The 16,321-nt window shown below is 34.4% G+C and overlaps 3 protein-coding genes across 3 annotated transcripts in view; 2 read left to right on the top strand and 1 right to left on the bottom strand.

The window, feature by feature from the left end:
* LOC104750249 (glucan endo-1,3-beta-glucosidase 8) overlaps positions 1–1,730 on the top strand; it is a gene marked incomplete in the record, with an annotated part of 2,635 nt that extends 905 nt beyond the window's left edge. Inside the window, 3 exon segments of the mRNA XM_010420606.2 lie at positions 1–54; positions 441–940; positions 1,022–1,730. Coding sequence (XP_010418908.2) covers positions 1–54; positions 441–940; positions 1,022–1,632 — 1,165 coding nt within the window.
* LOC104700953 (photosynthetic NDH subunit of subcomplex B 2, chloroplastic) lies at positions 7,893–11,668 on the top strand. The gene is made up of 3 exons (XM_010416564.2): positions 7,893–8,414; positions 8,564–9,001; positions 11,424–11,668. The coding sequence occupies exons 1-3, from the start codon at positions 7,995–7,997 to the stop codon at positions 11,619–11,621; spliced, it is 1,056 nt and encodes a 351-aa protein (XP_010414866.1). The 5' UTR covers positions 7,893–7,994; the 3' UTR covers positions 11,622–11,668.
* Positions 13,330–13,914, bottom strand: LOC104704537. Its single transcript, XM_019227050.1, has 2 exons — positions 13,639–13,914; positions 13,330–13,554 (listed from the first exon to the last, which is right to left on the bottom strand). Exons 1-2 carry the CDS (start codon positions 13,912–13,914, stop codon positions 13,330–13,332), a joined length of 501 nt encoding a protein of 166 aa, XP_019082595.1.

Raw genomic sequence — 16,321 nt, 5'->3', positions numbered from 1 at the left:
TTGGGTTCGTAAGAATGTCACTCGTTATAATTTCGATGGTGGTGTCAATATCACGTCAGTTTCTCTCTCTCTCTCCCTCTCTGTTTGATTGTTACTGGTTGCTTATAATGTTGTCTGTAGGTCAAATTAACATTCATTGTTTTGGTATATCTTGGTCCAAACCTCGTAAAACCCATGATTGTTCAGTTTATGAGAAGCCAGCCAGAGTGACAAGTTCCTTGAAACCGCCAAATGGAAAAACATGTTTGAGTTATGTCACTTTCTTTGGTTCTTTAGGAATTGGTGAAAGCTGTGTTGTCTGATTGTGAAATTAAATATCTGAAAAAGTAAATCTTTTAACACTACTGTCAAAAATGCAAAAGACTAAAATGTTCCGACACTGTGTTTTATATACATGTCTCAGTCAAGCTTATCTCTTGTGGATGTGTGTGTGTTTTTAGGTTTGTAGCTGTTGGGAATGAGCCATTCCTCAAGTCGTACAATGGATCGTTCATAAACCTCACATTCCCTGCACTTCAAAACATCCAAAATGCTTTAAATGAAGCCGGACTAGGAAACTCCGTCAAAGCAACAGTCCCTTTGAACGCGGATGTATACGACTCACCTGCAAGCAACCCCGTTCCATCTGCAGGAAGATTCCGTCCTGACATCATTGGTCAAATGACTCAGATTGTTGACTTCCTTGGCAAGAACAATGCTCCCATCACAATCAACATCTACCCTTTCTTAAGTCTCTATGGGAATGATGATTTCCCACTCAATTACGCCTTCTTCGATGGAGCTCAGCCGATAAATGACAACGGTGTTGATTACACAAACGTCTTTGATGCCAATTTCGACACTTTGGTATCGTCTTTGAAAGCTGTTGGTCACGGAGATATGCCGATAATCGTTGGAGAAGTCGGTTGGCCAACAGAGGGTGACAAACACGCTAATTCCGGTAGATATCTCTGACCTTTTTAACTGCTTTAGGTGTTTTTTTTTTCCCTTATCTTTTCATGAAATGTTTAAATTTTCGTAGGCAATGCCTACAGATTCTACAACGGGCTTTTACCGAGGCTTGGAACAAACAAAGGCACTCCATTGAGGCCCACCTACATTGAGGTATACTTGTTCGGATTACTTGATGAGGATGCGAAAAGTATAGCACCTGGAGAGTTTGAACGCCATTGGGGAATATTTAAATTCGATGGGCAACCAAAGTTTCCAATAGATCTGTCGGGTCAAGGACAGAATAAGTTCTTGATTGGTGCACAAAACGTGCCATATCTACCAAACAAGTGGTGTGTGTTTAATCCAGAAGCCAAAGATTTGACTAAACTCGCGGCTAACATAGATTTCGCCTGCACTTTCTCCGATTGCACGGCGCTTGGTTATGGATCTTCCTGCAATAGTCTTGATGCAAATGGGAATGCCTCATACGCGTTTAACATGTACTTTCAAGTCAAGAATCAGGACGAGAGTGCTTGTTTCTTCCAAGGTTTGGCCACCATTACAACGCAGAATATATCTCAAGGACAATGCAGTTTCCCTATTCAGATTGTCGCTTCCTCAGCCTCTTCTTTTTCTTCTTTGTCTTATTCTTTGTTTTTTTTAACCGTTTGGTTTCTATTGTCAGGGATGATGTTTTGAGGTTATATTGAGTTCGTTGAACTTAGTGAGACTTTTGTGGCCTTAGTTTATTACTGATTTATATATATACTAGTATTTGACCGGTGCATATGCACAAATTATTATTTGTGATCAAATAATATAAAACTACATATTATTTTGTAATGAGTAATATATTTTTAAGTAGTTTACAATATAATTTATTGGTTGAATATTAGCAAGTGTTAAAAGTAAATGTATTTTTGGTTACTTTAGGCTTATAATCAACTCAAAGTTGAAAAAGTTAAAAATATTCTTTATAATATATATATTAAATAAAGTCATTTTTCATAGCAACGTTAAAATGAGAAAATAAAGTTCGCAATTTTGTTGAGCAAATCAGAAAAGAAAGGACCCAACAACTATTATGCTTAGCCTTCCAATTTTCCATCATCCCTTAATTTCTAAAATATATTTTTACTGTTATTAATACTATATATATGTAAATGGATAGAATAAGATTCGTATGATTTTAATAAAAATAAACAACTAAACAATACTACACGAATTGTAAGTACATAATTGATTTTTTTGTGTTAATCTTTTCACAAACACAAACACTACTCTTAACTAATAAAACAATTTTAGTTGCTCTTTCCTGGGCAAATTTTAGTTGCCTTTTACTACTTTGCAAAATTGAGAGATTCAATTGGATAAAGATTCAATTCAGAGATTTAGTTAAAACTCTCTTCTTCCTCAAGCGGCCAAAGAGATTTAAATGAGGGGAACACTAAAAAAAATATCTGAAGTCCTAAAAGAAGACAAAAGAGCAAGATTCTTCTAACTTTTTTTTTGTTAAGGCTCAGCTTCTGATTCTTTCTCATTCTTTCTCTCTTTTTTTCTTCCTCTAAGAGTTGAAGTTCTCTTTCATCTTCCTCCCTTGCGATTCTTGCACTGCATTTAAACAATTCATCATATGTACATATTACCTGAAAAATTAGTGTCCTCCTAGAGAAAATACATAAGAGAGAGATGTGAAAGATCATGATACCTGGTGTTTCGTTTCGAGTTAGGAACTTATTGTTTTGGTATCATTCGGGAAACTTTCTCTTTTCTACTACCCGTTGCCTATGATGCAATGACATTGGTCTTGATGAGGACTGTCTTTGAGCATTTTCAATAGAACCTTTGACGAACAGGCTGCGAAGGACCAAAGAAAGAATGAAGTGTTAGTGAAACTGTGAAAGCTTGATTTTGATATATATATATATATATATATATATATTGATTTGAGTCCTAGTTTAAACAAAAAANAAAAAAAAAAAAAAAAAAATCGTTTACGCTGACCATTGGAAAAAGAAAAAGAAAAAAGTGAACCAAATTAAAGGTTCTCCACGATATCGCGAGGAAAATATTTTTAAAAAAATAGATTAAATTTAAAAAAAATAGATTAAATTTAAAATTTAAAATTAAATATTGTGAAATCATTGAATGTAATAGAATAGTTTGAATACATAAACATTAAACATAAACTGTTACTAAAAACAAACACAACCATCAAAATGAAAACTTATAACAAAAATTTTTATGTAGTATAGACACAACTTTGCAAAAAACATTGTTTAAAATATTATGAATATAAAACAATTTATGAAGAATTATGGTAAAGAGCTACAATTAAAAAATCATTATGATAAAGTGATCCTAAATGAGAATATTGTACTAATGGTTGTAATGAGTAAATGTAACTTTCTATTAAATAATTATAATTAATAATATATTTAATAATGAGTAAAACTGTATCAACAAAAAATTAAAATATACAACTTTTAAAAACAAAATAAAATAAATTTTAAATATTAAAATAGTTTTTAACGAAAGCTACAATAATTAGACGCAACTGTAAATTCTATATTAAATTTTATCAAATTTCTATATTGCTATAATCATTTCTAAAATTTTAGTTAGATCACAGAATAACGTTGAGTATTAGATATTAATATTCAAATTATTTAGATTCAACATAAAACAGAAAATTTGTTTTAACGAACAATGATATGTTAGTTATTGATGACGTGACAAATATATAGAAAATTCAAAAGACATGACTATTTAAATAGACACACCTATTAGAACGAAAAGTTGTGATGAAAATAAATATATATATATATATATAGTGAAAAGACAAAACTCTGCAATGAACAGATGCAACTGTTTGAGTTTAAAAAATAACAAATGAAAACAATATTTTTACAAAAAAGTACTATGAAACAATATTCAGATTGTTGTTATTATTGTTAAATATTAAAAAAAAATTAATGAAAATTTAAGATAAATAGACACAACTATAAATTCTATATTAAGTTTTATTAAATTCTATTGCTATAATCATTTCTAAAATTTTAGTTAGATTATAAAATAACGTTGAATATTAGATATTAATATTCAATTATTTAGGTTTAACATAAAATGGAAAATCTGTTTCAACGAACTTTTTAGTTACTGATGAAGAGACAAATATAAAGAAAGTTAAAAAGATATGACTATTTAAATAGATGTACCTATTAGAACGAAAAGTTGTGATGAAAACAACAAAAACAATGTATAGTGAAAAGACATAACTCTACAATAAACAGATATAACCGTTTGAATTAAAAAAAAACAAAAAACAAAAAAAATCAAATTTTTACGAAAAGGTACTACGATAAATTGCATCTGTTGTGTTTGCACTTGATTATACCTAATAGCACATATACACTGCTTTTAAATAGAAGACATCTATATTACCATATTGAAAAGTTAAATCCCAAAACTCACTATATATAATCCATCTAACTCTTGGAAAAAAAACTCTAGGTATTTTCATTAATTTTTTTTTCAACCAAATATTAAACAAATTAAAAGATTACTCCAAGATTAGTTGTCCAAACAGGAGGATAAGAGTTTACAAAAGAAGTTTCAAAAATTAAAGATCTTGAAGAACGGGCAAGACAATCTGCCTTGACATTGGACTCACGAGGGATCTTGGTCAAGGTAAAGGAAAGATGTAACAACCCATCCCGTGGACCCCACTAACCTCCCGCTAGCTAGCCCCTATAGGCCCAAAGCTGGCCCGCAGGATCACCGTGGCAAATGGAACTATTCATCCAAATCCACAGTGATGGGTTAGGATCGATATCCTACAGGGCCAACTTGGGGTCCGTTGGGACGGCTAGCGGGGGGCTAGCAGGGTCCACAGACACTCCGTTGGGGCAGCTAGAGGGGGGCTAGTGGGATCCGCGGGACGGATTTTCATAAAGGGAGAGAAGACCGGAGCAAGGAGAACTCTTCCAGCAGATTTGAGAAGGCCGACCAGTCTTCGGGCAGCTGTACCATCGCAATCAATTCTGTACAATCCGTCTCGAAGGCTTGACAATCAACCCTAGCCGTCAACAGGGACTCCATAGCCCACATCAGAGCTTGCAGCTCCGCGTGTAATGGTGAAGAAAAAAAAAGTTGTAAAATTAGATTCATCATTCCAAAAATCTTTTGTTAAATCAAGAATTGGAGGAATTTCTTTAATTTTTAAAAAATGAATTCTAGAGAATAATTTAGAAAGCTATAAAAACCGTTGAGATTGAAATTTTATATTATTTTGTGTCATGACAAAAAAATGAAAACAATTCGAACAGACAAATATATATGGATTTCAAAAGATACGAATATTCAAATAAACACAACTCTACAATGAACAGTTGCAACTTTACAAAAAAAAAACAGTTATAATGAATAATCACAACTTTTTTAAAACACACAATTTTAATTTTCTACAGATTTTTTTTTAGAAATTATTCAAAAGGTACTATTGAAAAAACACAATTTTTGGTGGCATTTATTCGGATTGCTATTATATATAGTTTAGAAAAAACAAAAATCTGACGTAGCAAGATTTAATTAGCCAAATGACTTGTGTTTTATATGATAAAGGATGACTTTTTATTTGTCAGTACTTAATTTTTTTTATGGTGAAATTCGGGAAGACATCTATTTCTCCAAAATATAATCCTAACTAAATCAGAAAATCCATAGAAGGTGATTTATCGGTAATTTAATACTGTTTTGCACTAACATCATATTTTAATACTTGAAGTCTTGGGTGTATCCAACAAGAGATCAAATAAACCGTGATTCATTATTTCAAAACATAATAGAGTTTGGAAACAACAAAATTTTAGCATTTGTTTTCAATACTTGGCCAATACCCGCATACTAGGTGTAGAAGCCGCTCGTCGCGCACAAGTAGGTGGAATTATAATTTTTTTTCATATTTTTAATTTGAGTTCGTAATTTCTGATTGTTGACATATACATATTATTGTATACTCGACAACTATTCCGTTGTTTTGGTTATGTTAGTATTGTCATATACATCTATAGGGTCTTTTTATTTGGAGGTAAATTACAAATACAATATTTCGTTTCCATTACAACGACACAATAGGTGCAAATATAATATTTAGTTTCTAATTATGTATTGTTGTATTTTGGATGAAAACAAGTGTTTTGTAGTAAAAAAGGAGCAAGAATGAGGAGTCACCTGAACCATGATTTGAAGGTGTGATTTTGCATAAGAACTACCTGAAGCCTTAACCCGAACCAGTGGAGCTAAGCACAAGAAGAGCCACCCGAAACCCAACACGAAGAGGTACTCGACCCTAACTTCGGGCAGATGCTTTGGAATACAGCTGTTGCAGCTAGGTCAGGTGGTTTCCATATATAAAGCCCTTCCTATTTCGACAGCCACAACACGGTACGACAGAAAGCGAGAGCTGCCGATAGAGGTTTAAGAGCAAATTTTACATTCTTACAAACTTTGTTAGGATTTCTTAATTTCTGTTTTACAATTCTTTTACTTAGATCTGTATTACATTCTACTTCTTTTTAATACATTAATTGCATTTGTTTTTCAATATCTTTATTATGCAATTCTTTTACATTCCTTCAAAATAAAAATGTAGATGATATTCTAAATCTAAAATTTAGAGTTTACATTTTTGTTATGTGTAAGTTTTAAATTATCATTTAAAAAGAAGGTGCCATTATATTATAACTTTAGGTACACAAATGATATGATTATTATATCTTTATATACTTATTTAAGAAATATTGTTAATGTTTAACCGTACTATCATGTGCCATATTACAGAAAATGCTATTATATTTTAATTAATTTAGTCACTAAAAAGATAAAAAAATTGTATTTGTTTATAAAATAATAAAAAATATTTTTGAAATTATTAATAAAATTATTTAACAGATTCTATTTCTTATTTCATAGATCTTAGGAAACAATAACAAACTATTTAGAACAATTATACAACTTAATTTTATTTATAAAACTAAGATTAAATATTTGTATATCTAAATCGTTTAATAATTACAAATATATTTTAAAACTAAGATAAAACATTGCTTATATTTTAAATATATATTTATATACTTATTTATGCAATGTTAGAACTTTAACCAGCTTTGATCTGACATATTACAAAAAATGCTATTGCATTTTAATTAATCTAATAACTAACTAAAAAAAAGTTTATATTTGTTTACAAAATAATAAAATAATATTTTCAAAATTATTTAACAGATCATATTTATTGTTTCCGAAATCTTAGAAAACAATAACAAACTATTTAATTGGCTAAAGCTTATTTTTTTATACCAATATTCACTATATAAACAATACTAAATGTATAATGTTGAAAATATACATATTCATATCTAATTGTAATTTCCACATATAAAGTTAATATATACTAACATGTAATACCAATAACTGCAATGGTGTTAATATTAATACCAATCACTATTGTTAATTTGGTATATTAAGATCTCTAAACACGATTACATCGATTTGTAATACCAGATCACAGGTTAATATATGTTTTGTTGGTTTCTTTTTTAAAAATTATCAAATTTATAATTAAAGAATTTAATATTGCATCCATACCCAAATAGTAATACTGACTAGGATCGAAATCAGAGTATGAAATTAAAGAAATTAAATATTTAATTTTAGAAAATATATAGAATAAATATTTTTTCTACTATTATTTTGTAACAAATAAATTCAAATACACCTAAATATTTTCCCATACCGTATCTATTCATTTTGTATTTTAGTTTTGTACAAACTTTTTAGGCCACAAGTTTTTATCAAATAAAAGGCTTTATTTATTATGGGTTAATTCCGGCTATTATCTTGTGGGTAAAAGTGTGTTATATGTTGAAGGACAACCACAGGCTAAGGAAAATAGTGGAAGAAAGCGGCGAAAGAAAACAAAGTTTGGCAAAAGATTAGGCTTTTTTCGGACTACAAACTTCACTCGTCTTATCTTTTCTTCTCCTTAGTACTCTCCATCAATGGCTTCTCTTATCTCTTTTTCTCCCCTCCCAAAACCAAAAGCCATAAGAAGTTCAATTTCAGCTCCTCAGACACTGACAATAATTGAGAGGCTTCAAGATAAATTCGGACGAAAGGGAATAAAATTCTCGGAATCAAACAACGTTCCTATGGTGGAGCTAAAGGTCAGAAATGGAAGTTCATTGAAGATGAGCTTATCAAATGCGCATGTGGTTTCATATAAGCCAAAGGTATACTGGAAAGACGAGGGGTTGGAGGAAGTCCTTTACACAGTTGACGGTGATGAGATTAGAGGTGGAGTTGGTGTTGTTATTATAAATGGAGAAGAAGCTACTGGACCAAAAGGAGGGTCTTCAGTAATCTCAGGATATGAGTGGAGTGTCAAGGATACTGATTCAGACGCCATTGATGCTGTTCAGGTGGTTGAATCCCTCCCCACCCCAAAAAAATAAAAAAATAAAATATGTATATTTATTTCAACTCTTTTTTGTTAATATATATATATATTTTAAAAAAATCTATCAAATCTTCTTGTCCACACTGATGATATCTTTGTGAACATTCTCAGATCGAACTGTGCTGTACGGTCGGACATCTCGACATAACCTATATCGTCTCTCTATACCCAGTAAGCATGGCTACAGCTCTGGTGGTGAAGAACAATGGACGAAAACCCGTTACCCTTAAACCGGGGATTATGAGTTACTTGAGATTCAAGAAACGGAGTGGGGCTGGAATTCAAGGACTAAAGGGATGCTCTTATTGCCCCAACCCTCCTTTGTCATCGCCTTTTGAGCTCTTGTCTCCTTCAGAGGCAATGAAGGTGGACTCTTCTGGGTGGTTTGCGTGGGAAGAAGCTGGGGAGAAGCCGGGGATTTGGGCAGTAGAAGATTCTGTGATTACACTTCTTGAGAAAAAGATGAGTAGAATATATGGTGCTCCTCCGGCTGAGAGATTAAAGGCAGTCTATAACACTCCACCTTCTAAATTTGAAACCATAGATCAGGTAATTCTACAAATATATATATATTTGGTATGATATTTCATGCTACGTCCGTTTCGGCATTTGGATGCAATCTGGATTGGAAACGAATTACATAGTAGAAAAAGAAAAAAATGTTTTGGATGCAAATCTGCTACCAAACTATTTAATATATATACCAAAATTCCATCTGTAACCTGCGCGGTAAGCGGGAACTATAATGTTTTTCTACTAATGTGAACAGTTAAATATAATTATAATTACTCAACATTTAAAATATAAATCTATATAAATGTCAAATTTATTTTATTAAACAATATATAACTTATTTATTTCTTTTAACATTTTTTCACAATCAATTCTTTTTTAATTTTTTGGTATACACTCGTCGCTTGCATNTACACTCTTTTCATATTCTATTATCTCATTTACAATATATTTATTATGAAGACATACCCTATCTATTTTCATATTTTTCATCTTCCAATACTTTTTTTTATCGGTTGAGCGATCATTACTTACTGATGTGGTCATAAAAAAAGTATATCCACCATTTTTTGTGATATTTTTTTTTACAGTGTTGTACTAAAATTTGCTTCATAGTAATGAATATCATAATTAGACTCGTTTCTAGCTATAAAAATCATATTATAACATCAAATATTCTATTTTGACAAAAGAAAAATTATGTTCATCTATATAATTTTGTTCACTTTAAAATATATATAGTCTACTATGTTTCTATATAGTGTTCTTTTATTTTGATTCTCCTACACCTACAAACTCATAAGATTACTCTAACTTTTAAATATGTGTATTTATTCAAAAATATAATTCTTGTAAAAATAATTTTAATTCTACAAAAACCACTATGATTATAATTTTTTAACTAAAAATAGCTTTCAAAATTTTATTTTTAGTATTTTTCACTATTATTCTTTTTTGGTGTGTGTGATGTTCAGAGTATTTTTTCTTCGATATGTTTTATTTCAAGTAATATTGTACATTTCTATTAAATATATATATATATATATATATATATTATTTTGGTGTTTGAGCATTTGATTAATATTTTTTTTGGATATACCTTCGTTTAACAAGTTTCACCATTTTTCAATTTTGAAAACGATAAATAACATATATCAATAGAACTATTTTAATATTTATATTAATTGAAATTCTAATTAATAATATGCACCAAATCATTCTGGTTTTAATTGGTAACATGAATTTATAATTTAACACTAACAAATATATATATATATATATATTATACGATAATTGAAAACAATAATATACATCAATTTTTAATGGATAACATGAATTTATAATTTAACACCAAGAATTGAATAACCTCTTGATTTAAAAAACCTTTAATTTTTTGTTTTTCTTAAAAAGAATCTGATTTTCTTATCCTAATAATTGTTACTTTTAAAAATAATTGTTGTTTCATTAAATATATGATCGCTTTATTTTTTCTCTAATTCTAGTCTTTTACAATTATTTACACAATTATTAGATGTTATGATAATAATATGTAATTTTATTTTTATGTAATCTTTATTCATATTTTACTTTGATATATTTTTTTGTTGTATTATTTTTCATTTCGCTTTTGGTTTATATTTTAGTTTAAATTATTGTTTTTAATAATAATGCATTAACTTTAGATTTTATGTTCCTTTGATGATGTGGATTAATTTGTTAAAATTGAAAATAAGAAGTGATTAGATGGAAGAAGAAGAGATATATATATATTTAACTTTCCAACTCATGAGGTATACGTTTAATTACATCATCCATTTTTTGTTACTTCATATGCTTCGAGTTACGATAGATATTGCATTTTGACAGAAAAAAATTAAAATCTTGTTTTGGTTGCAATTTTGCAAAGTAGCGAAGTTATGTTTTCTCGTCACAATTGTAGAATTATGTTTTGGTGCTTAAGTTGTAAAATTTCCTTGCACTATTTTGAACTTTTTGAGATTTCCTAACAAACATACAAACAACAAAGTTTAAACACAAAAAAAATAGCAAATGTGCAAAAAAAAAAAAAACATTTAGATTGCAAAAATCAATTTGAGAAACAAACAACAATAGATGTTTTTTTGTTTGTGAAAGATGGATGTTACATCCAAAGGCATATAACTAATTAGATCACTGTTAAAGTTCATGAGGTTTTTATTCAAAATCAATTGGTAAGGACTAATTTTTTTTTTTCGTCTGGTAAAGAATAAATATTTGAGTATGTTTCTTATACAATGTTGTTACTTTTGAATTTTTAATTATCTACGATGTCTTACAAAACTTTCAATTCAAAAACTAATTTAATTAGCTTATATATTTTATATATTATGTTGGATCTCAGTTTTTTCCTAAGGGAGTTTTTCTAACACAAACTTTGAAATAAAATCTGATTAGTTCGGAATTTAATTAAATCTTGCAGGGAAGAGGGTTGTTCTTCAGGATGATAAGGATAGGGTTCCAAGAGATGTATGTGGGATCCCCAGGATCGATGTGGGACAAGTATGGTAAGCAACATTACTTCGTGTGCACCGGTCCAATGTCAATGCTCGTCCCTGTCGATGTAGCCTCTGGAGAGACATGGAGAGGAGCAATGATAATCGAGCATGATAATTTGTAAATTTCAATTACTATACTTCTGTCTTCTTCAATTTTTTTTTCTCTGTTTTCTGTGCCAATCTTTTTTTCTTTGTTTTCAAAAATATGTTATGAGTATACTAGATCAATATACAGAGACGAACTTAGTAAAAATAAAAATTGATGTCATCATTTCTTTTCGTCTCAGCAAATCTATGTTGCTGGTATTTATTTCGATTTTGTAAACAAAGCTAACTCAAAACAATGCAAACTCAAATTAAACAAAGATACAACTAAAAACAGTTTTAAATCAAGATTAAACATGTGAACCTTGGGCAAGATAAGTGATTTGGGAGATAGCTAATCAATCCTAGATGTCTAAGCAATGATCAATAACAAACCTATGGCTAAGAACACTTAAGCAAATCAATTCATTTCCATGATAGAGATCCTATGCTAATCAAACAATAATCAACAATTTCTAAAGGTAATCATAAGATAAGTATGCATTAAAAACAAGTCTAAATACCACTAATCGCCCTAATCATCAATTTCTATTGGGTAGAAATGCAAAACTCTTGTAAAGGTTGGTTCAAGAATTTCATCAAACACCTTCTCGACATGGAAATCCTAATGTCTAGATTTAAAGCATGATCAAGGCTATCTAGCAATATTAACCCTAAACAAGATAGCAAACACATAAATAAAGCCCTAGACATCATAGATCATTCATCTATCTTCCTCTATACCTAGCCCAAAGTTCTATAGATCTACTCTCTCATCATCATGATCACACAAAGGAAAAAGCTTGGTCTTTGTGAAATCATAATAAGAGATTATGGATTAGGATATTTGAAGAAGAAATTACTATTAAAAACTTGGAAGTACTCAATAATTCAACAAACCAAGAGTAAACAAGTTTAAGAACCCTAAAAAGCTGCTAAAAACCTAAAACCAAAGATCAGTCTCCCCTAAATAGGGGTTAACGTATTTATCGGAAAATAGAAGGGAGACGGGTCAACCCGAAACAAACTGGGTCAAACCCGGATCAAAGCTAAAATAAGTGTGGACTTTGGCTGCTACGGGACAGCTTGGCCGATTCACATGGCCGATGGTGTCAACCGGGGAGGTCTTGGCCGATGGGTTAAACAGATGATAGTCCCTAGTCTTCTGCCACTTCTCCACTTCACTCTTCTTTGCTTCTTTTGCACCAAATCAACTCCAAATGCTCTTAAAAAAACCTAGAATGACAAGATTATGCAACAAAACTATGCAAAAACAAGGCTTAAAACCCAACAAAAACACAATATTTCAGGAATCTCTATCAGACACAATACTAGCAGGCACACCATGCAATCTAACTATCTCTCTCATATACTTCAAAGCCAAAACCGCTACTCCATCAGTTTTCTTGATGGCCAAAACCAGGAACCTGATGCTTAACCTTCACCAGCTTGCAGGTTTCACACTTTGCAACCCAATCAGCTACGTTCTTCTTCATCCTGACCCAGTGATAATACCGCTTGAGGTCATAGTACATCTTCGTCGCTCCTGGATGAATAAAGAACTTGCTCGAATGAGCCTCTCTCAGTATCTCCTGCCTCAGACCCTCACCCTTGGGCACAAAGACCCACCCATGCGCAAGGATAGTTCCATTAGCAGAGACCTAATACTGAACCCGTAGCATTAGAGGCATTCACCAGCCCCACATCACTCTCCTAAGCTAACCGCACTCTGCTCAACAAGTCCGCTCAATAAGATGCCTCCAAGCCCAAAGGCTCATGTGTGATATCACACAGCCTCAATGCACCAATCTCACCCACTAACGCATCCATATCATTCTCATGAGCCGAAGCCGCCCGCTTCCGACTCAAAGCATCTGCAACCAGGTTAGCTTTACCAGGGTGGTAAGCTATCTCCTGATCATACTCCGCTAACAACTCCATCCGACGCCTTTGCCTCAAATTCAGCTCAGGCTAATTGAAGATGTATTTCAAGCTCTTATGATCTGTAAATACATGCACCTTCCCACCATAAAGATATGACCTCCATATCTTCACGGCAAAAACCACCGCTGCCATCTCCAAATCATGGGTAGGATAATTGGCGTTATGCTTCTGCAACTGGAATGAAGCATATGCTATAACCTTTCCCTGCTGCATCAACCCACATCCTAACCCAACTCTGGAAGCATATGTGTACACAACATAAGGCTCGTTCTGCTCTGGCAGTGCTAACACCGGCGTGGTAGTCAGCATCTGCTTGAGGCTTGCAAAACTCACCTCACACTCTGGTGAACACACAAATGGAACCCCCTTCCCTATAAGCTTGGTCATCGGCTATGCCATACTCGCAAAACCAGAACGAATCTCCTGTAGTAACCCGCCAACCCCAGGAAACTCCTGATTAAGTGGCACTCTGCCGCCTTGGCCACTCCCTGATGGCCTGAATTTTCTCTGGATCCAATGAAACTCTCTCTGATGAAACAATATGACCCAAGAATCCCATTTCTCGCTGCTAGAAACTGCAGTTACTTAGCATAGCAAACAACTTCTGCTCTGCAGCTTCTCCAGAACTTCACTTAGATGCATTGCATGCTCCTCAAGACTCTTGGAATATACCAGGTTATCGTCGATGAAAATGATGACAGACACGTCCAGAAACTCTTGAACACGCTATTCATCAATCTCATAAACGCTGCTGGGGAATTCGTCAAACCGAACGACATCACCACGAACTCGTAATGCCCATATCTCGTCTTGAAGACAGTCTTTCTCACATCTGCATCATGTATCGGAATCTGATGATAACCCGGTTCAGACCCTGATAGTCGATACACAAGCGGAAACTCCCATCCTTCATCTTAACAAACAACACCGGTGCTCCCCATGGTGAACAACTAGGACGGATGAATCTCATGCTCAACAAGTCCTCCAGCTGCTTCTTTAGCTCTGCCATCTCCGCTGGAGACATCCTGTAGGGTGCCTTGGACAACGACGTTGTCCCTCGTTCCAACTAAATCATGCAGGGATCAGACCGAGATTGTGGTAACCCCTGCAACGATTGGAACAAATCCTCAAACTCCTCCACAACCTGAATGCCTCCAACTGTAGACTGCCTTACTGATTCCGACATCGAAATCGTAACCAGGTAGGCCTCACTCCCTTCTCGATCATCTTCCCGACCAGCACAACCGAGATCACGAGACTCCCCGAAGTAGGTCTCACCCCCTCGAAAACCAACTTCCCTTCTAGACGCCCAAAGAACACTCTACCCTTGTAATAGTCCAGATGTACCCTGTGAGGATGCAACCAATCCATCCCCAGAATGACATCATACAATTCCACAGGACTAATAATCAAATCCGCCGGCCTCGACTCCCCTGCGATCTGAATATCCACATCCCTCACTCGGCCAAGGACTCTCGTGAACTCACCTCCCGCAACCCTGACAACTCTCGCTCTCTCACCAGGATCTCCTCTAATACTGGCACTCTCAGCGCACTCCGGGGTATTGAAGCAATGATTTTCTCCATAATCAAACAAGATGTGGGACGTTTACCCACCAACCGACAAGGTCCCTACATAAACCTCATGTGTTGAGAACTTAACATTCTATCACAAGCAAAGCAATCATAAAATCTGAACTACTCAATTGACCAAGTCTGAGTCTTAGAAGTTATACTTGTGATCTCTCCTGCACTGGTGCCTCTAGTCTCCACAGTCGAGTACTCCCGCGGTGTCGGCTCGATCAATCCCACCGGCTGCAAACCCAGCTGCACTCTTGGCTGCCCTCTAGCCTGCAACGCTGCTACTACCATCTGCTGTAATTTGGGACAACAAGGCTTGATATGCCCGTCTCCCTGCAGTGGTAACACAATCGGGTATCTTCCCGCTGCTCTGCCACTGCTCACTGCTCTACCCTCTACAGACAGTTTACCACCTTGTGGTCCATGCTACCACACCTAAAACATCCTGGACAACCGGACCCGAATCTTTTCTTTGCACCATACTTCTGATTCTGCCACTACGCAGGCTTGCCGCCCTTGATAGGAACAAAATGCGGCTGAGTCCTCTTTGGCAGCGCCGAAAGACTAACCACCACCACCTGTGACCTCAAGTCATCTTGTATCCTGGCTGAAGTCTCCACCATCTTTGCTCTAGTAGCGTAGCTCCTCACCCTGCACCGAGTCCTCAGGTCATCACGCAGAGCCAACAAGAGCCTCCAAAGCCTGGCCTGCATACACCACAAGCCGACTGAACTCTCGTCCAGCTCTCACACTTTATGGTTCCCCTAGGTCAAGCCCAAGAACCGCACCTGCATGCGATCAAGTGCCTCCCGTGGAAAATACTTGGAGTTGAACTCCCCCACAAAGTCCATCCAAGTAATCTCCCGCTGCACTTTCCGGGCTCTCACCGACCTCCACCAAACACGTGCATCTCCTGACAGATAGTGCACTCCCAAGTCCACCCGATACAGGTCGGGACACCAGAGCTACTAGAAAATAGCCTCCATCCTCTCTCTCCACTCATCCACCACACTCGGATCCATGCCTCCTAGAAAAGATCCCGCACCCACCTGCCGTAGTTGCACCAACATCTAAACATACTTTGCATCCACTACCCCGGCCCCCAGTTGCATGCCTACCTGCACTCTAGCTAAAGGCTGCACCGAGGGACTCTGCCAACCAAACCCTGGCGGCACCACTGGAACCTGCCCACCAACCGCTGACGGCAGCATAGG

This window comes from Camelina sativa, chromosome 7 (genome assembly GCF_000633955.1).
Source record: "Camelina sativa cultivar DH55 chromosome 7, Cs, whole genome shotgun sequence".
Classification (NCBI taxonomy): domain Eukaryota; kingdom Viridiplantae; phylum Streptophyta; class Magnoliopsida; order Brassicales; family Brassicaceae; genus Camelina; species Camelina sativa.
This window is presented reverse-complemented; position numbering and strand designations above follow the sequence as displayed.